Source organism: Notothenia coriiceps, unplaced genomic scaffold, assembly GCF_000735185.1.
Source record: "Notothenia coriiceps isolate Sejong01 unplaced genomic scaffold, NC01 NC01_scaffold00008957, whole genome shotgun sequence".
In the NCBI taxonomy this organism is placed as follows: domain Eukaryota; kingdom Metazoa; phylum Chordata; class Actinopteri; order Perciformes; family Nototheniidae; genus Notothenia; species Notothenia coriiceps.
In genome coordinates this window covers 141591-162343 of record NW_011341658.1, presented here as the reverse complement: position 1 = coordinate 162343, position 20753 = coordinate 141591, and the positions used below count along the sequence as shown (strand labels likewise).

Below are 20753 nucleotides of genomic sequence, written 5' to 3'. Positions count from 1 at the left end.
GTCAGGGACTTTTCGTTTGCAATACGCCTGACCTACATCGGCTGCTCACAGTGTGCTTAAGACGACACATGCAGTCACACTTACTGTATCCTCCTGCAAAATGTCTGCTTTTAAGGAGGCGTGTAAGTGTGTGTGTTTGTGTGTGTTTGCATGAGATGCTCAAACACACACACACACACACACACACACACACACACTCACACACACAACACACACTGAGGCTCAACAGTTTAGTAATGATGGTAGTTTTGCAGAAAATGCTGCTGTCACATTAAGGCTAGGATTAAATTCTCCTTAAGCTTCTCTCACCAGGCTGCCTCTCTCCAGGTGGTTAACAGGAAAGGTATAATCTCCACACACACACACACACACACACACACACACACACACACACACACACACACACACACACACACACACACACACACACACACACACACACACACGATGTCAAGATCACAAAAAGAATAACAGGAACTGAGACATACTGTAGAGACTCAACATCCCGGAACATGTCTTGTAAAGGTGCACAAATGTGGAATAAAAACATATCCTGTACATGGATAAATAATCTGTATTCAAGTACATCTACAGAAGCGCACACACACACACTCACACACATACACTTTATTGCGTGCTATTCGTGGCGATGTGGCAGCAATAATTAGAGGTGCGACAGCCCGACAGGTAGAGGTGATGATAATGGGCATCAGCTATTTCTGTTCTCCACTCTCCTGCTCATAACCTCTCTGTCTTCTCTCTTGGTCTCTCCGGCTCATGCTTTTTTTTTTACCAGGTCACATGTTTCTACACACACGAACATCACACACAACCCCCCTCTCATCCCTCATTTTCTTTTCCTTCCTTTTTATCTCTCACAATTTTCTTTGTTCCCCTTGTGTTTTTAATTGACATTGTGTCAGCGTTTTCCTTCCGCCATCATTTCCAGTCGGTTCCTCCGGGCTGTAGAGGAGGGAAGGTAGAGGTTATACCACAGGTTTTATTGTTTTAGTTGAATGGGCAACATCTTTAAAGTGATTGAGTGAAAAGCCAATGCTGAAGGGCCTCGTCTACATTATTTCAAATGGCCAGCAGCTGGCAACTCTACCTGTTGTAAAAATAAGTCTCATTGCATAGAAGTCTATGAGAAAATGTTCCAGCTTCTCATTTAATGTACTACCTCAGTTAACATCACACATTTCAAGTCTTCTTTAATACGGCATGATATTTATTTTGTAAACTATGGTTCCATTTCGAGTTAAATACACAATACAGCTAGGACAACACCCAAACAGAACTGAAACATTTGGTAGGGTCGGGACCTGCTTCGATTTCAATTTTACTCAAAACGGGACCACAACTTATGAAATAAACATCATGCTTTACTACTTGAAACTTGAAACTGGCAGCACTCTATTCAGGAGTATGTGTAGTAAAGTTAGACGTCAAACGAGAAGTAGGGACATTTTCTTATAGTCTTCTATACATTCCTACTTCTTTTTTAAATCAGAAAACGCGCCCCCTGCTGGATGTTGGAGAGAATCCAACTTAAAGGCTTCATATTTCCCACATGTTGCCGCTATAAAACCGTACATTTGAGAATGTATTAAATAGCAGTGTAATGAAAATATGGCTACTCATGAAATTCAGCTAAAAATAATGGCTAAGGGTTTTCTGTATCAGATCTTCAATATCATCACTGACCCTTATACTATTTATCAACTGATTAACTAATTAGGATAGGCTTAATTCTAATGCACATTAACTTAAGCTGATATGTGGAGTTCTCCAGATCATACCTTATATTGAATTAGTATTTATTTTTTCATTAACAGTGCAGTTTTATTTTATGACCTCTATGTAGTGATTACATTCCTGTTCTTACAGTCCCATTCATTAACTGATTCATTCAAATTAAACGAATCAGCTATCCTCTTTATCACCATAGTGCATTGCTCTCTTTAATATGGCACTGCGCTCAATCGAGACGTTGCTGCAAAACCCCAATTATCCATTTGTGAGTCCTACTATCAGTCTAGAATACACACAACTCTTATTTGTCTGTGCGTGTGCGTGCGTGTGCGTGCTGTGTGTGTGTCCATGTGCAGGCAGCCGTGTTTCTACTTATTTGCATGCGTATCTGACAGCCGCTGTCAGCACTTTTGTGCGTACATGCATGCAGCTGGAGCTGGAAGCATGTCGCCGCAGCAGGTTTCCATTAGAGCGGCCCAGATTACCTGTCATCTGGAGTGAAGCTGCGTTGACCTTGAAGATCTTACTAAGAATACATGCTGTACAGTATGACAGAAAGCTGCTTCAGTGGGTTGATATTCTCCAACTCACTTGCTTACCACAAATGAGTTTCACTCCATCATCCACCGGTGAGATGTCAGGATGTTTGGTCTGAAATAACCTGAGTTTGGAAGAGGACTGTCACGTCTCATTAGGAACAACAACAGCTCCTCACTAGGTTTCGTAGCGTTGACTGTTGGGGCTTTCACTTTGTTATTTGGTTAGCTTTGTCATCACCAAAGACGGATCATTTAGGTATAAGGTGCAAGTTTTGGTCACCATTTCGAAAACAATCTCAATGAAATTGGAAATAAATCAGCGTAGCTCAATAAGTGTGCTGGCTTAGCCAAGGCAGGAAGAATGTAGGCTACTAGTTAATCAAATACAAAAAGGAGGGAGACCTCTTCTGTATTTTCTCTACTTTTAGAGTTGCACACGCACACCAAATATTGGTCAATTGCAAAATAATAATAATTGAAAGACAAATACTGATATAAAGAGTGATAATTATAATTATCCTGTAAACAGAAGAACAGTCAGGTGGAGTTTATGGAGATGGGGGAAAATAACCGTTTATAAATTAAACAATTGTTAAAGTGGCAAATGAAAACAATACATTAAAGGTCCCCTATTATACTATTTTTCATCAATATGTTATAGGTCTCAGATATATACAAAACATGTCTCTGAAGTGTTTGGCTTCAAATGCCAAACACTTCAGAGACATGTTTTGTAGGTCATTGCAGCATCCAATAAGAGAGCGAGTCTTTTTTCCTGAAACTTTCAGAATCTCTTAACACAGAGGGGACACATGTTTATGTATAAAAGACATGAACAAGTGGATTTTGCTTAATAGGTGACCGTAACCATGATCAGTCTTTTCAGAAAAAAAGCCAAAAAAACATGTGGTACGTTAAAGCCCTCTAGTGGCCATAGGAATTATGATCCCTGTGAAGGATTAGGAGACATTAATATATGCACATAAGTCTTTTGAGGCTGTGTGCTAACTTTAAGCAGGTAAATATTTTGACCCGAAACTTTCGTNTTCTACTGTTTCCATTTTACATTTCTATTAATTCAATTTGCTTTGCTTTTTGTTTCTGAAGAAACCAGCTCGAGCGCGCTAGAATTTGAAAATACACAGCCGGAAAAAATCTGCCACTTCCTTACAGAGCCCCTCCTCCAACACACACGAACGTGCACATGACCAATGAGGGCACGAGATGAGTCTGTGCACAGATGGAAGGCTGACAGGCAGGTAGGCCATCCAGTTACTTTAGCCGGGCCGGCTCAGATGATTGGTCGTGCTTTTTACAGTACTACGGCTTCCACAGATTTTTTTATGGATTTTTTGTCAAAGCACTTCAGATATTCGTTGCTATCGGGATGTTAAGAGCATTCCATGGAATATAACAAAAATTGTATCTCGAGCCGGTTTCCCAAACGTACCTACCCCACCTTTAACCTATACTTTATGTAAAAACATGAGTTTGTATTCCAAGCGAAGTGCATCTGCTAATAAACTGAGTACTCAATAAATAAACATTTGAGTATATTAAATAAGGACATGGGCAAGGCCAGTTTATTTATATGGCACCTTTCAACACAAGGTCATTCAAAGTGCTTTACAACAAATAAAAGTCATTAAGAAATAGTGCAGCAGAAACACATTATAAAATGACATTTCAAAACAGTCACTAAAAAGCAAAGATAATAGAGTAAATAGAAGATATTAATAACACAGGTATAAAATACATGAATAAACCAAAGCCTTCCCGAGAACTTGAGACGTGCCTTTCTTTTTTAAATTCCCTGTATCTAGATTTTAAACCTGTTTTTAGATTTCCTGAACCTATGATTTTAAACCAATGTAATTAAAATAAAGACCACAAAACAGCAGTTATACACTAAAATGCATCAGTTTACATACAGTATAGTATTTACATTTACACTGAGCTGAGTCAGGAAGTCTTGCTGTGACTTGGCCGAGAGAAATAACGGATTACACGTTTGACCTCGACCAATCACAGCTGGTCGTTAACCACAACCTCCATAATTTAAAGGGGTGTTCAGAGAAAGCTGCCAAGTCCTTGCCCCACCTCACATCCCCCGCAAGATCAATCCTCTTTCACTGAACATGGTTGAAGCAATACATGATGCAGATGTTGTAGTACGGCATTGAGAGTTGGGCCAAATGCTGTGTGGGATAAAACCAGAAACCGTCCGACCCTCGTGCTCCTTTTGTGACATTCACCCACAATAAACAAGTATAACTGTGTGCTGCACTTTAAAAGTACAAGTTCATACACAATACTGTTCAAATGCTTGCAATCAGCTGTTATATCAGTGTGTATGCTCAATAGTTTACTATTTTGAAAGAGTACAAAATATGAATAATTCAGCTTATTTAACCATTGACTTCTGGTTTCCTCTGTTCTTATTGAACTGTTACTCAGAGGTTACTTTCTCCCTTTTTGCCTTTTCAATTGACAGTCTTTGAACCATTGAACAACATTTTCTATTCCATGTAGAAAACCAACCTTTTTTACAAAATCACATCTACTGTTTAAGCAGACTTTTTACGACCTTAAAGCATGAAACACAATTCAAACAAATAAAGTGTCCATCTGACTTTTACCAAATAAAGATTTTATGGCACGAAATTACAAACTTCTACGGCATGTGTTTTTAATTTCCTCGTGTTCTCTTCAGCCTGTCCCCTTTCCTGCAGCGTTTATCTCTGTGAACTACCCGCTGTCCTCCAGCCTCATATCACCTATCGGACACACAGGGAGTCACCGGCTGTTTATCGCAATTTGTGAGGAGTTTGGAGGATAACCCTGGAGCAACCAGAGGGGGAGGCAGCAACAATGCCTCACCGGTTTACCATGTAGAAACACACTCAAATCCCACTGTGTTGAACCCTGTGTGTTTGTAAGGCAGGTGTTTTCATACCTGACTCTCGTCCTGGAGCTCTTTGGTGACGCAGGAGGTAACGGACCTCCCCCCTCTGCTGCCCGCATTTCTGCAAAACCTCGAACATCCGCTCCCCATCTCCAACGATGTGTTCTGATTCGAAAAACACAACATATACTGTTAATCTGGGATCTCAGAAAAGATCATAAACCTGGAAGTTAATGTGCATTTATGGCTACTGTTCAAACATGTATCTAGTGGTGTTTAGCTCTCAGTGTTTAGAGGATTTAAACTCACCGGAGCCCCTCCACATCTCGGCCAGGTAGCACTCGCCCTCCCCGGGCTCCTTGCAGAGCTCCACCACGTCCCTGCACAGCGTCTCCGGCGTGATGGGGACCTCGTTGAAGTGCTGGTCGTTGTTGCTGAGGTACACGGTGAGGAACATCTACACACACAGAGCAGACACATGATACAAAAGTTAAGATGGAATCATATTTTTGGCACAGATTTCGGCATCAAAGGTTTGAGCATTCGCAACACTGAGAAGATTTTTCTTTTGAGAAATGATCAGTGGATTCCAAGATTCTCTAGAGTCTCTATTTATATAGATACAAACATATATAAATACAACAGTGTTTTTACTCCCATTGGTCATGAGTTGAAATAAAGATATTTAAGGCTCTCTATATTCGTACAAAAGCAAATCTTCTACTTCATTTTGTGCACAAGATTGTTGAAATCCATCAGTGAGCATTTCTCGTTGGCCAAAATAATTGTGAATGTTTGGCATATGATATTGCTGATTACATTTGATCGGAACCATGTCAACTACGTACGGTTAAAACCAAGTAGACCAAAAACAGTCAATCACACCCAAAAAAGAAGTCCAGGATCAGCAGTGTTCACAATTTGGATACATTTTCAAATGAACAAAATAGTCTTCCAACACAGCATTTGAACCAATAAATAATGTTAATAAATGGGCGACACGCATGCCTTTAAAACATGTGCACGTTCTATGTCTTGTGTTGATAGTTAAACCTGTGTGTGACCACCTCTGTTCCTTACTTCTTACTTGCTACCCCTTTCCCTCAACCTATCCTAAGGGAGTGCATGTATGTAGACACGTTAGTTTAGCTGCTATAGGCTTAGACTGTCGGGCGGCACCTTACTTCTTCCTTCTGTCTGTTTGTACCTGTACACTCTCATGTTCTGATTAACCCAGCTTCCCCCAAATGTCTTTTTGGTGTCTACATATACGCCGGGATCCTGAGTGGTGGCTGATCCTGTTGCTGTGGTCCTGGATCCTGAGTCCTGGATTTCGAGTCGTGGCTGAACCTGTCTCTGTGGTCCTGCCTGACTCATCATACTACTTCCCTGATGGCTCCCACAAGATTGCTGACATCCTCGTGGATTCATCTTCTTATTTTATTTATTATTTTTTATATTATATTTATTACACATGCATTTCCAAACATTTGGTCTTTCCAAACATTTGGTCTACCTACGCTGTAAAATGTATTATCTCTTCGATTTACACACGGCATCTATTGCACGTCTGTCCGTCCTGGGAGAGGGATCCCTCCTCTGTTGCTCTCCCTGAGGTTTCTCCCATGTTCCCCTTTAAACTGTGGGGTTTTCTCTGGAAGTGTTTCCTTGTACGATGTGAGGGTCTAAGGACAGAGGGTGTCGTATTGTCATACTGATATTCTGTACACACTGTGAAGTCCACTGAGACAAATGTAACATTTGTGATATTGGGCTATATAAATAAACATTGATTGATTGATTGATGTGATTCGCTCAACCTGCGCTCTTCACCTCTATGGCTTCCTGTGCTATTTAAGACTATAACAGATATTTGTGGACATAACTCCCATGATGCACCGGGCCATCTGTTACTACAGCAGGGTGTCTGCTATCAGGCCAAGATCCAGATCTCCTCCCACAGCCGCCAACCTGCAGGAGGCAGCGCTCAATGTGTTATTCATCCAGAGAGGGTGGTGTTTTCGAGATGATTTGCTCAATGGCTGCATACAAATGCTCTTTATGTGGATTCCAACCTTCAATCTGACTGTCCTGAGCTCAATTCAATCCTCGTCTTCGTATTAACCTCGTTCCACTTGGTGTCATTTGAAAATGAGCAGCCTTCTTTGACCTTTCTCAAACTGACTGCAACCTCATTTACATGCAGACGCTGTCGGCTCAGGTTGAAATGAAGCTCATGAATAAAACCTCTATACAGGAAACACTGAAGTGAAATAAAAAAGCAGGTACATCTAGTTTCTAATGCACGGGTGAATAAATACAGGGACAAGTGGATTTGGCTTTGTGGTAGAAAACGATAAATGTAAATTGTCCTTCATGGTTTCTAAAGATGTGAAAGAGACGCTGTGTTTTTATTTCGTGCCTTCAGCTCCTTCTGGTCTGTCTTTGAGCTGCTGCCATCCAGCCTAAAATACATCTGGTGTCTTTCCACCACAATGGAGGCATTGTCAATATTGTCAGGGAACCATGTATCTACTGTACAAACAAAGTGATGAAAGGTTTCAGTATAACTACATTAAACTTCAGACCTCAATTCTAACATCCACATATTCCCACCCTCTTTGTGAGATTGTAATCCAGACAGTTGTGAACATAATGTTTAATAATCCTTTTATGACAGATGTATGAGGCAAAGAAATGTGGTTGTGATGAATACTATAGAGGCAGTGTTCCTAATTTACTCACTGAAAAGGTGGATTTAATGTTAAGTTACGTTACTTTTAAAGTTAAACAAGAGAGTACAGTGTCTAGCCTTTTCGTAAGGGTATTAGATGAAAGAGTCAGAGCACCAGATGTATTTAAAGTAATCAAAAGAGGATGCATGTTCATCACAGTCCATCCAATAAATCGTCAGAATTTGTATTGAAAACCATAAAAATGTCAAAGTATGTATATGTACATTTCAGATTGTTGGGAGCATGAATATCTATCAAAGTCTCTAATATGGCTAAAAAAGTATTCAGAATAATGACAAAAAATTCATGACAACTGCATGAAAGGAGGAGGAATTGGAGCGGGTTTGTTTATTTCTGAGAAAATATTTATTTAACAGAGAACTGGCAGAGAGAAGTTGGCATGGAGAGCCAACAACAGTGAGAGCAATGCTAAATGTTTGGCTTTTTAAATCCTAAATACTCTGAGAGGTTTGTTAAGGTAATATTAACTTTCTGAGATCCGTCACATTTAAACTGAAAGGGATTCACTGTGGACTCTGAGAAGCAAAGGGAAATTAAGTGCTATATTAAAAGAGGGCACCACTTAATACCATAGTATAAGTGTATAATAATAATAAGTTAAAATTGTAAATATAATGTGTTTGAGTACTATTAAAGGTGCTCTTTAAATAAGATGCAATATTGTTATTCTCATGATTTGATGGTCTGCAGAGGAGATTCAGAGGAGATTCCTCGTGCTAAAGCGTCAGCTGAAGTCATTTAACCAATGTTTTTATCTCTGTGTAAAGTCCCTCCTTCTTTAAAAATAATGAAATCAACAGAGACTAAGTGGCAGAGAGGAATTAGCTGTCCTACATGCAGCTCTGGAGGAAAATGGAGCAGGTTGATGCAGATGAAATGGGTCACTGCCGTCAGTCACGAAACTGAGGTCGAACAGGAAACCCGGCAGCCAATCAGAGCGCAGCGAGGAGAGGTCTGTCCCTCAGGACGACAACAGGGGTGGGGGGGGGCTGGGGGGGACCTCCTGTCGTCAGTGAGGCTGGTTATAGAGAAACTGTTTATGCCCGGAGTACAGGCTGAAGGTGTGTGTGGAACAAAAATATGTTGTTTAACTTAACTTACATTTTTAGGACTACATTTCTGACTGAAATGTTTGGGGAATTATCCGGCCTGGGAGCGTTTACCATGTGTTATCCCCTCCGTCCCCCCCTATTGAACTCTGTCTCGTCAATCAAGGCACTGGTGTCTTAAAAATATATATGAAAAAAGTAATGGAATTGAAAAGACAGAACTATGTTAAAATGGCAGCAAAACATAATGTGCTTTTTTCAATTGTGACCCGTTTAAATGTTTTTTTAAGACAAATTTGAGATAAAAAAAATCGAATCAAACTTTAGTTATAAAGCACTTTTCATACACTCAAAGGATCCAAAACAATAAACTACAATAAACACAGATAATAGACGGAGCAACACATGACTTTGTGATTAATAAAAACACTTAAAACCAACAGAAATCAATGAAAACTGGTCTGGATTTTATAAGAGTAATTACATTTAAATGAAAAGCCACATCCTGCTGGTCCTGCGTTGGCTCTTCAAAGTATTAACATGATAAAGATGTCATATAGTTCACACCAGAGATTTAAAAGTGTCTGAAAGCATCCTGAAGAAACATGTATTGTTCCTTTTTCATTTCTGACTTTAAAGTGAAACCGCTGGAGGACTTGACTCAAGAGGTTTTGCTTTGTGATATTATTCAGAAATCCACCAGATCGTGAACATTAAAAATTACACTGCGTGTCTGATTTAAGACTTTATCTTACAGAAACACGGAGCTACGTGCTAACATGCTAATTGCATGCACATCGGGAGAGGCTGGCGGAGGACCGGACGAAGTGGCGCCAGCAGCTGCGCGAAGGTGGTGGCAGACTTGACAAAGACTGGATTCGTGGACTTGCTCAAAAACGTGGACATACTGTATCTNATATGAACAGGTAGTGTATAATTTTNACTGATCTCTGGTTTCAGACAGAGAAGCTCTTTATTTTTCTCATACTGCCTGTGCTGCGGCACCTCTTTTCACCCTCTGTCTGAAACCAGAGATCAGTNAAAATTATACACTACCTGTTCATATTTCAATTTTTTCTGAACACTATAATCAATCAATGTCAGCAAACTCATACACATAAACATTTTCTGATCTGACGCCACTACCAACAGGACGACATTACGAAAGTTGGCGTCAGATCAGAAAATGTTTATGTGTATGAGTTTGCTGACATTGATTGATTATAGTGTTCAGAAAAAATTGAAATATGAACAGGTAGTGTATAATTTTCAACACCTGAATGATCATAAACAAAACATAAACATGGCAGATTACTGAACAAGTTATTACCATCAGAAAATGAATGACAATCTACATTACTACGATTAACAACGGTTTTCCTTTTTTTTCTTTTAAAGTGGACCTATTATGCTATATTGGACAAATGTATTGTAGGGCCATAGCTATACAAAACATTATAGCCATGCCTCGTACTGGTCATACCCCTCTTTTGCCTTTCCTGCTTTTTAAACACATGTGCTATAAAGTACAGGTTAGCTCTGAGTGTTAGCGAGGCTTGCTAATGTAAACAAAGACGAGATTACGTCCAAAACACGTCAGGCATTGTTTCTGATAGCAACTTTCTGTGGGTCCGCTGCCGATTTGACGTCAGATCGGCAGCAAATCTGTATCCGCTCGTTGTACACCCGTTNCCTACATCAACATGTGTCCCTCATTCTTCATGTCTCTTCTATCATCAACACAGGACAAAGATTCTCTCTCTTTCTGTCCTGATCCATTTCTATAAAAAACCTGTCTGAAAAATGAGCTGATCAGATTTTGACCACTTTATGATGTCATAACGGATTTTCAGCTTTGGCGTAACCCCATTAGCACAATCACCAACCAAGGTAACCAACCCCCACCCCCCACCTTATCACCCTGAACCTCCTCCTTAGAGCACCATTGTGGTTTCTTTGTAACCAAAGTATCTCAGAGGGGCGTGGGAGGGCTCCTTATTTTCATCTAAAGTAACGGACAGAGAATCAGCACTGTTGGAAACAGGGCTGAAAACAGAGGGGATTATGGGGTAAATGCTGCAATGATCTGTTTGGTGTTTAAGAGCCAAAACACTTCAGAGACATGTTTGTATATTCGAGACCTGTAATATATTGATGAAAAACAGTATAATAGGGGATCCTTTAAATAAAATGAATATCTCTCTTTTCTCTGCCTTTTGTAACTGCTGTACCTGAGGCGGGTTTGAGGGGTCTGGGAGGCGGCTTCAGAGACGAGTCGGGCATGGGTAATGGTGGCAGTGCCGTCCGGGTAAGCCCGGCTTCACCACAACCCTCGTGCCGGGCCGCACCGGAGCCCAAGGGAGCCGGAGTGACTGGATGTACGGGCCCCACCGCCGCCAACTACTGGAGCCCACAGCGTGCATGAGGGCCCCTCCGTCTGAAGGCAGCCTGCGAGGAAACAGAAATATTTGAGGAGCTGGCAGAAATTTTGGTCGTCGTTAAGTATAATAAGTGCAGGCGATGAAAAAAGGCCTTTACAAATTGATGCTGCAACCAAAGTAGAGTTCAAAAAGTGGACCTTAAGCACACATTTAAAGGTATTGCAATTAACTGAAATTATTATTTTTTTCACTCCACTACTTTTATTTGATCTGCATTTCAGAGAGAAATGTTGTATTTTTTACTCACTACATTAAAATGACAGCTTTAGTACATTAAAAATACGAACTTTTTTTTAAAAATGATGGAGTCAAATTAAATGAATTATTTGATTGAGAAAATGTAAAATGCATCTATTTTGGTGGGTTCAGGTAGACATTTCTTGTATTCTTAATAATATTTTTTGGTTTGGTTGGTTGATTAAAACTTTTTTAATTGCTTACTGTTGGCTTTTTCTGGACAATTGTGACTAGAACTGTCACTATTTTTTCAGAGACCCATGTCGACAGTTATTTAACACGATTGGTTACTTAGTTACATGGAAGTTACGCTGATTTATGCTAAATGAGCTTATCCCTGATTTTCCCGCTCATTTTAAGTTTCCCTCAGCATCCAACAGAATCTCTTCAGAAAGTCCAGTTTTTGCTGCACTCACCCGGCAGGTTCTCTTTCTGCGTGCAGGTTGCGGCTTTCTTCTTTCCAGAGTCGCTGCCAGGACTCGGCGAGCCGTGGTCCACTCGCTGCCGACCTCCAGGTTCCTCTTGTTCAGGCTGTCTGCTCCTGCTGCTGCATGCCGACCGCTCTGATCCGCGTTCAGCTTGTTCCTCATCTGGAGGGTCAGAGAGGAGCCCAGTGAAAAACAGGTAGGAAGTGAGGAGGCTAATGTTGCAGGTTATGCTAGTGAGATAAGCTTTCCTGTTAAATTCCCAAATAGATAGTTCTCTTGTCGCATAAACCTAGCGTGGATGAAACCTCCAAAACCCATGAGTAATAATTATAAAAATGAGTAATATGAGTTCTTTTGTGCCTAAAGTTGCTTTTCTTTTGAAATCAGCATCATAAGTAGGTCTCATCTTCAAGGGAAACGTGGGTAAGGTATGGACAAAAGAGAAAAGGGTAGGATTTCTCAACAACTGTGAAGTCTTGTTTTAAATATATAATTTTATACTCAATTTGACTATTTTAAGGAGAAAAGAAAACACCCCATAACGAAAAAACCTAACAACGAACAATGTCATCCAAAAGAGGGGGCCTCGAACATTTTTACATTGAAGTTGCAGCTTTGATTTGGTTGCCACGAATGCACCACAAAATGTACCGTCCAAGGACACCGTAGTTCTCCGACATGCTTGGAGGGTTTTCAGAGTTAATTCCAATCATGAAGCTCACTACTGACGGTCCACTAAATCCTACTCAAAGTCCCTTTAATTGAGAAAATGTCCAGCCATAATTAGACCCTCTTCATGAAAAACGCGATTTGCGTCGCAGAATTTACCGCATAATCCAGCAAATGGCGCAGATTTCCAAAAGGCCGCATATTTATCAAAAGGCCGCATAATCCCCGCATTTTTCCACAACAAAGTTGAGAAAAAAAAGTTAACTTCGTCTTGACGTTGACGCATCAGCTCGCGCATCACAGAATGTAAACAACACTGTATAGAGTGAACGTGTGAGCTCACACGATAGAGAAAACACCAAGATGAAAATATGTAATCCATCTCATTTACCGACGAACATTTCTACTAAAGACCGGGCAAAAAGGTGGGGGGAAACTATTCTGCACCCCGTGCAACTGTGTGTTGGAGCATAAGAGAAAATCGACGGTGACGACCCACTTTGATTCATTCCAAGACATTCGCAAATGCTTTTCTGCCTGCCGCGGACAAGAAAGCCAAACAACCTCACGTTCACAGGGAGGCATCACAACCTCCAAAAACCCTTTCGAGGGCTACAAGAAACGAGGTGAGTAGCCTACAAGATTTGAAGCTGCAGATAACGAACGAAGTAAATGAAAACAGAATGAGGCGGAGAAGTGTGTGTGTGTGTGTGTGTGTGTGTTGGAGGTGTTGTGAGATTAAATTAGCCCAATTGCTTTTACAATAAATAAACATTGAATGTGTTTAATTGAATAGTAAAGGGGTTTAAAAAACGTTAGTGGCAGTTGTGTGTGAGAGAGTAAATAAGACAGCCCAATAGTTTAAAAAAAATCGATAATTTTTCCCGCATATTTAGCCATATTTCGCAACTTCTCGCATATTTCGCAACTTCTCGCAGTTTCACACGCATAAAATCACATAAAAACCCGCATGTTAATCGCATAATCAAGGATTTTAGCCCGCATAATCAAGGATCTTTGCCCGCGTTTTTCTGAGGGTCTACATCACATAATGCTCCGTAGGTTATCATCTGATGCTTCAACCAGGCGAGTCTCACCATTCCATCCAGTGTGCCTCCTCAAAATGATCTATGGAAGTGATGGTTAATGCAGCTGCCCAACACAACCAGCAGGGCCATAATTAGAGCCGAGGCCTCACCTGCAGCTTCTCTATAAAGTCGTCTCCAGCCTCCGCAGCGGAGCGAGGTGTGTGAATGATGAGGAGGAGGAAGAGGGAGGCCTCATGTTCTGTGCTCCTCAGAGTATCCAGCCTGCGTCGCTCAGCTCCTCCACCACCTCGACACGGCGGACCATCAGCTCCACCTGCCTTCTGCTGGAAGAGCCCGTCATCTGCTCATCTCCTCCACTACGACAACACAGAGAGAACAGCCACGTATGAATAAATCTGCATATTGGAAAGTATGAATGCTGTTTGTAAGTTGTCTTCTCCTGAATGTCGTAAGTCTCTGTTTGTTTTTTGGTATGTTTGATGGCACCGTTAAAAAAAGGAGTAGCTCTAACTATCTCCATTGTCCCTGCATGATGACACTAAAGGATTCTATTCTAAAAAGGACTGCGGTTTATTTGTATGCATAACTAACTGCTGCGATATGATACATAGTTTTTCAATATTGATTAAATAAAAAGCAGGACTTTAGCAATATCCTTAATTTCCAGGAATATTTTTCGTATATATTATTGTTTGCTTGCCATTTGGATTTGGCACGGCCTCATTTTTATTCTTGACTGAATCTGTGGCCACATTATGGCACGGCGTTAATGCAGGATTTCAAAGCAGATATGGGTGCAGTTATCTGGATATAATATAATTATGTTGTCAGATTCTGTTAGAATAAATCGTTTTTTTTCACACCAGAACCTTCCGTGTGGCTATAAGTAAAATACCAACTTGTCCATGTTTGATGTTACGTCTACTGTTCGAGAGGCAGAGAACATGTTATTCATCCACATTTCAGTGTGATTCTGAACAACAAAATAAAAAAATCATAAACACCCTCTGTGAACACGCCCTCCTCCCAGTATTATTATGCCACTTTTCTTTCTTTATACATTTATACCATACTTCATTCTACAGTGAAACTGTCTATGTTCCTCTTTGAAGCCACCATTCGAAAATGCCATTATACTACTATTCTTTTACATAGAAACTAAGTGCTGTCAATTAGATCAAAAATTTAATCTGATTATCACATAAAGTTTACAAGAAACATATGTTACTCTGTAGTTTGTTTTTGCAGATGGGCAAAACAAATGCAGGTTATTGGAGAATGAAAATGCTTAAAGTAGTGAGAATCAAGATTTTTATTATTTTATTTGTTACTTTTCAAAAAGTTCTCAGGAGTGCTTAGTATTGCAAAACATCGATAATAAATTATAAAAAAATAATCTCTGCATTGTTGAGTTAGTTCTAAGTGGTGCAGTTTGAGAACGTACAATTGTCCCAGTCCCTAAAACTGATTTTAAGCAACATTTTGATGTGTTTCTGTTGCTAAAAACCTGTTAAGTCACTCATTCCTCCACCACACTGACCCAGCTTGCTGTTGCTGAGGCGTTTCTGCTCCACCTGGCCCCTGATGGCTCGGACCCTCCTCAGTTTGGCCTCCTGGTTGAGAGCGTTCTCTCTGAGCTGCTGCAGGCGGTCCTGTTCAGACGTTTCCTGCTGCTGCTGCCGCTGGTCCGTCAGCTTCAGGTGACGCAGCCGCTGCTCCTGCTCCAGAACACACAGCAAACACAGTCAGGTTTCAAATCAATGCATGCAAGGTGAAGCCTGTGGAGCGGAAAGCACTAGAGTCCAGTCAAAACTAAATTAGTACAAAGAGTCTGTTGACCACGCCTAAGTGCTGCATTGCTATATTTGTATTTAATAATTGTTCAAATAGTTTCAGTTTCAGTCAATTCAATATTTTGTACTCAGTATTTCACATGAAAAGTTCACAAAGTTGAACAAAAAAAGAGGAAGGTTTTGAAAGAAGATATTAGACGCTATGAGACGATCTAATGGTGACTTCAGTGTAAGTATTTTAAAGCCGTTATGTGTACACTAGTGTTAAGTATAACTGAGAGAACAAAAGGTGGTCAAGAGGTAATTTTGGCCACAACATAACAGCAGAAACTATGTTTGCAGAGATCAGCAGTATCTGATGGGTTTTGTCTATTTGGTGATATTAAGTGCTGCAGTGATGACATATCTTTTTGAGTATTTAATTACGTATTCAATGTGGTACACAAAATCTGAAAATCTCTTAAGCTTGTGTTAACCACAGAGCTTATATCAGGCATCCAACCAAAAATCTGTTTAAAAAAACTTTGAGACGAGGACACCAGAAGCGCATCAAATGCTAACTCATAACCAGGTTTTAGGACTCATTCCAGCACACTCTATCATTAGCAGTAGCAGTAATAGCAACATTAGCAGTGTGGCAGCGGTGTGTGTTGGGTGTTTCGTACTTTGGAGGCCAGTAGCTGCTGTTGGGCATTAATCTGCAGCTGCTGACGGGTTGCCAGATCCTGTAGGTCGCTCAGCGTCATGTCCAGACGAGGAGCTGAGACCTGCAACACACACAAGCACGCACGCACGCACACACACTCACGTCAGAGTTCACCTTCAAATCTACATAAACAAACTTTCAGAGATGCATAAGGTGCAGCCTTCATGACTTTGTGATAATTCAAATAACAGCACAGATGATGGAGGCTCTAGTCTAGTGTGTGTTTGTATGTTATTTCACTTTTTTGTTGGCAGTGTGCAGTAAATACTTTGACTTGTTAGTTAGCAAGTTACGCGCCAATTCTTCCTGCAATAGCTCCAAAGCTAACTGTTGCTAAAACCGCCATGTGTCCATTTAGCAATTCTTATTCCACATCTGTTTCAAATGTATTAAAAAAACACAAGCCTACTAACTTTAGAAATAGACTGCATATATACTGTAAAGCATGTCAATTTGACAGACTTGGAGGTGTTTGAAGGTTGTTTTCACTCCTCTGTTGATGGATCTAGGCTAGCAGTTTCCCCCTGCTTTCAGTATTTGTGCTAAGCTAGGCTAACCCTTTCCCAACTAGACGCACAAAACCAGGGTTCTCATTAGACCTTTAATAATAGGGACTCACCCCGTTCTCCAGACATCTCTCCACAGAGGCTTTCACCTGGTTCCTATTCATCATCTGATCTGTAGCTCTGGATCCACCTGGATAAGAAAACAGTGTTGATGCTAATGTTAGCCAAGTTAGCTGTGTGGCTCTATGGTCGATAGGTAGTGTTGATCAGCCCACTGAAATGTTTTTATAAATGATTGGATTGAGAGCAGTGCATTTTGGTACAGATATCATTTGACAGACAGGTTTAAAGAGGCCCTCCGAGGCTTTTTGGGGTTTTACCTTCCATGTAATATGTTATATAGATTTTTGTGGATTTAAATGGTCCTAAAATGCCAATGTGTTCTCCAGAGGGAAATTCTCTCCCACACACTTATTTATTATCAGGTTGACTTTATTTTTGACATGTCACAGTGAAGGCACAACATACAAATATGAACCTGAGAATTAGCAGGATAGGGCCCTTCAATGGCAATCCTCTGACTTTTTATCTAGCACCGTCATCATATCAAACGTTTTCCTTCTGAAATGCTTTGGCTTATGAACAAATATCTGCAAAACTAATGAACTTCCTAATCATGGGTGATGAACTATGGTGATGACACACACCGTCCTAGGCATCTACCTGTCCTAGTCCTTGGAGACGTAAACTTCTTGCAGGTCAAAACACAAAAAAAGAGCTTGTCATTGGTGAAAATAAACCATTTGCTAGAAATCAGTTTAAATTCAGCCTCAGTAATCTGGGTTGTATACTTTGTCCCAACATTACTTTCCAGAGAGCAAAGGTGGATTCATACACAGCTGAAGATAGCCCTATATAATGCATTACAAAAAACTACAATGACCACATCATTTACTTCTTCAGTAGGAATTAATGTGCTTGTAGATAAGAGCCATAAGTCAGACAGTATTGAGAGACACACTAACATTTGGGTCTCTGTTCATGGGATTTATTGAAAATAAGAAGCAATAGAATAATACCAGCTTTATACTCTTTGGTATTATTTGTATCCAGTGGTTTTACAGTATTTTAGGGATAACAACTTTGTGGAGATCAAGGGTAAAAATGAGCTGATGGAGCCACTGTCTACTCACAAAAAACTTAGAAGGGATTTTTTTTTACAACGACATCAAAACCGGATCCTAGTCCAGAACATGCACAATGGATTCCCTTCAGTCATAAGCTGATTACAGATCTACTTTATGACACACTGAACCTTTTACATGATTGAACATCCTGCTCTTGATCTGCACCATGTGGCAACAACCTCGAAATGCATAAAAACTGGATTACTTTAAATACTGAAGGCAGGAGATTATACTCATTGTTCAGTGATCTGGTTTAGCTTCACAGTCTGGTTGGCGGTAGATTCTCACATTTTCTGCACGTTTGAAATATTCCTCTATACTTCACTCCTGCACTTTTAAAGGGTGACTATCAGGCACATTTTCAGGTTTCACATTTGTATTTTGTGCCTCTACTGTGACATGTCTCCATGCTTTAATGTTCAAAAAGCTCTTTATTTTTCTCATACTGCCTGTGCTGCAGCACCTCTTTTCACCCTCTGTCTGAAACCAGAGACCAGTTATCAGATTTTATTTATAATTGAAATATTCTACTGTTTCCATTTTACATTTCTATTAATTCAATTTGCTTTGCTTTTTTGTTTCTGGAGAAACCAGCTCCGAGNGGACCTATCATGTAAAATGCACTTTTTGATGTCTTTTATACATAAATGTGTCCCCGGTGTGTCGGGGAACTCACGCAGCGTCGGAAAATAAAACCCTTTATTTTTAAAGGGTTTTATTTTCCGACGCTGCGTGAGTTCCCCGACACACCGGGGACACATTTATGTATAAAAGACATCAAAAAGTGCATTTTACATGATAGGTCCCCTTTAAGTAATATTTGTTAAACCTGTGCCCCATCCTCACCATGTAACCGCTTCTCCCCTCTAGGTGGGTTTATACATGTATGTATTTGTGCACTCCTGTGTTTAAGTATTAATCCTTGTTTACTTTCTTTGAGTTTGTGCATGCATTTGTTACTCTGTGTGTGTGTGTGTGTGTGTGTGTGTGTGTGTGTGTGTGTGTGTGTGTGTGTGTGTGTGTGTGTGTGTGTGTGTGTGTTTGCAACTACCGCATCACAGCATACCCCCCATTGCTGTGCTGAGATGCATCAAAGCATCTGCAGAATTACTTTTACATGTCCAGCGGCAAAACTTCTTGTAAGCTGAGTCCAACATTAAAGTGTTGGATTTAGGGTTGCATGTGTGTGTGTGTTAATACATTTTGTGTGTGTGGACCTTTGTGTAACCCTAATCTTACACGTCTGGCTCATGACAGGCTATGCATGTTAGAGGAAGTGGATTAACAGGACCTAGCAGGGCAGAAGGTTGCAATTTGTTTGGCTCTGCTACAGCTCACCTGTCAATCAAAGCAGCCATGCCTCTGATAATGTGTGGCTTTAAGCCTTAACATAATGAAACGGGTTAGTTGTATGAACGTTTACCACATGTTGAGTTGTACCAAAAATGTTTATCTAATAAAAAAAAAAAATCTGAATTCACCAAACCAGACTTTAATAATATAACAATTTCCTTTCAATTTTAGAAAAAAACACAATTTCCCTACACAGAAGCGTAAGCCATTTGCACAAAACTACAGAAAACATTATCCCAATGCTTTCACAATCATTGACATGTGGAGGTTCAACACTTACAAGGTTAATACAGCAGGAAAGTGACTTTGATGGAGCACTTAACGTCCTTAAAAAATCAACAACTATTACAAAATAAATGAGTTTGAAGTATTTAGCCGATGTCTGGCATTAGGGATCTCTTGATCGCCAGAATGACCAGAGGGGATAATTTCAACAGAAATAAAATATTAATGTTCATATGGGTATGTTGTTTAATATTTCAAAATGTGTGAATCTATCATATAAGCAGCTAAATCTAGCTGCTTATATGATAGATTCACGCATCTCTAAAACAAGAGTCAGAAAGTATGATTTAGTTTGTCTGTGGTGACAAATGCATAACACTTTAAAATATGCAAATTCCTAAGACGTGACAATGCGTTTGCAGTCTCAAGAGAGGTTTTGGCAAACAGCCATTTTGTCAGAAAAAACAGCCACTATACAAATAAATGCATCTTATAATACATTAAGTCAGTTTTAAAAACTGAAAGGATATAAATACATCCCCATTATCAAAAGTACTGATGCAGTACAGGATAGCCAAATATCAGCATTAAAGCGGCCCAATAATGCTCATTCTCAGGTTCATATTTGTATTTTGTGTCTCTACTGTGACATGTCTCCATGCTTTAATACTCAAAAAGCTCTTTATTTTACTGCCTGTGCTGCAGCACCTCTTTTGTGTGAGACAGAATATCCCTCTGGAGGGAACTTTGGGATTTTAGCCTTTGCAGACCATTAACAAGCACAAACACCTATAACACACTAAAGGAAAGGGAAACACAATAGGACCTCTTTAACAGCAACATCTAAATTATAACAAACTTCCATAATCTAAAGGTGCAGGAGTTGACCTTTTCTTTTTATATTATGTGTGTACTCATGAATTTAAGTGCAAACAGAAAGGGAGTCAAAATACAAAATGGCAGATTTTAAGGCAAGTGTCCAAAGAAACCTGTGCTTTCATACACTCACACATTACCTACAGGCGTGCACCCAGAAGAAATTATTATCTATAATACCGTTGAAAATGTATATCAAACCACAACGTCTTTTCAAAGTCATGGTCATATCGTTTGGCTGCAAAAATCTCTCCTCCATCCCCATAAACTATTTTGTTGCTG

General features: G+C 40.0%; 2 protein-coding genes across 3 annotated transcripts; both read right to left on the bottom strand.

The window, feature by feature from the left end:
- Positions 1-5039: 5039 nt before the first annotated feature.
- On the bottom strand, positions 5040-12269 carry LOC104944867 (apoptosis-stimulating of p53 protein 2-like). The gene is made up of 4 exons (XM_010770454.1): positions 12096-12269; positions 5506-5653; positions 5248-5361; positions 5040-5068 (listed from the first exon to the last, which is right to left on the bottom strand). Exons 1-4 carry the CDS (start codon positions 12267-12269, stop codon positions 5040-5042), a joined length of 465 nt encoding a protein of 154 aa, XP_010768756.1.
- A 1720-nt stretch (positions 12270-13989) lies between these two features.
- On the bottom strand, positions 13990-17017 carry LOC104944835 (apoptosis-stimulating of p53 protein 2-like). 2 transcript variants are annotated; one of them, XM_010770411.1, is made up of 4 exons: positions 16944-17017; positions 16284-16385; positions 15366-15546; positions 13990-14181 (listed from the first exon to the last, which is right to left on the bottom strand). In XM_010770411.1, the coding sequence occupies exons 1-4, from the start codon at positions 16995-16997 to the stop codon at positions 14162-14164; spliced, it is 357 nt and encodes a 118-aa protein (XP_010768713.1). In that variant the 5' UTR covers positions 16998-17017; the 3' UTR covers positions 13990-14161. The 2 variants fall into 2 exon arrangements, with proteins under 2 accessions (XP_010768713.1, XP_010768714.1); XM_010770412.1 differs by having other exon boundaries at positions 15366-15543.
- Positions 17018-20753: the final 3736 nt, after the last annotated feature.

What these genes read in the sequence shown, in the direction of transcription:
- LOC104944867 (XM_010770454.1), bottom strand. Translation starts at nt 12,269, where the DNA reads ATGAGGAACAAGCTGAACGCGGATCAGAGCGGTCGGCATGCAGCAGCA. An exon ending in CGAGATGTGGAGGGGCTCCG is followed by an intron (nt 5,362 to 5,505) that starts GTGAGTTTAAAT and finishes TTTTCGAATCAG; the next exon opens with AACACATCGTTGGAGATGGG. An exon ending in AGCTCCAGGACGAGAGTCAG is followed by an intron (nt 5,069 to 5,247) that starts GTATGAAAACAC and finishes TGTGTCCGATAG; the next exon opens with GTGATATGAGGCTGGAGGAC.
- LOC104944835 (XM_010770411.1), bottom strand. Translation starts at nt 16,997, where the DNA reads ATGATGAATAGGAACCAGGTGAAAGCCTCTGTGGAGAGATGTCTGGAG. An exon ending in AGAGATGTCTGGAGAACGGG is followed by an intron (nt 16,386 to 16,943) that starts GTGAGTCCCTAT and finishes TGTGTGTTGCAG; the next exon opens with GTCTCAGCTCCTCGTCTGGA. An exon ending in CCTCAGCAACAGCAAGCTGG is followed by an intron (nt 14,182 to 15,365) that starts GTCAGTGTGGTG and finishes GTGTTGTCGTAG; the next exon opens with TGGAGGAGATGAGCAGATGA.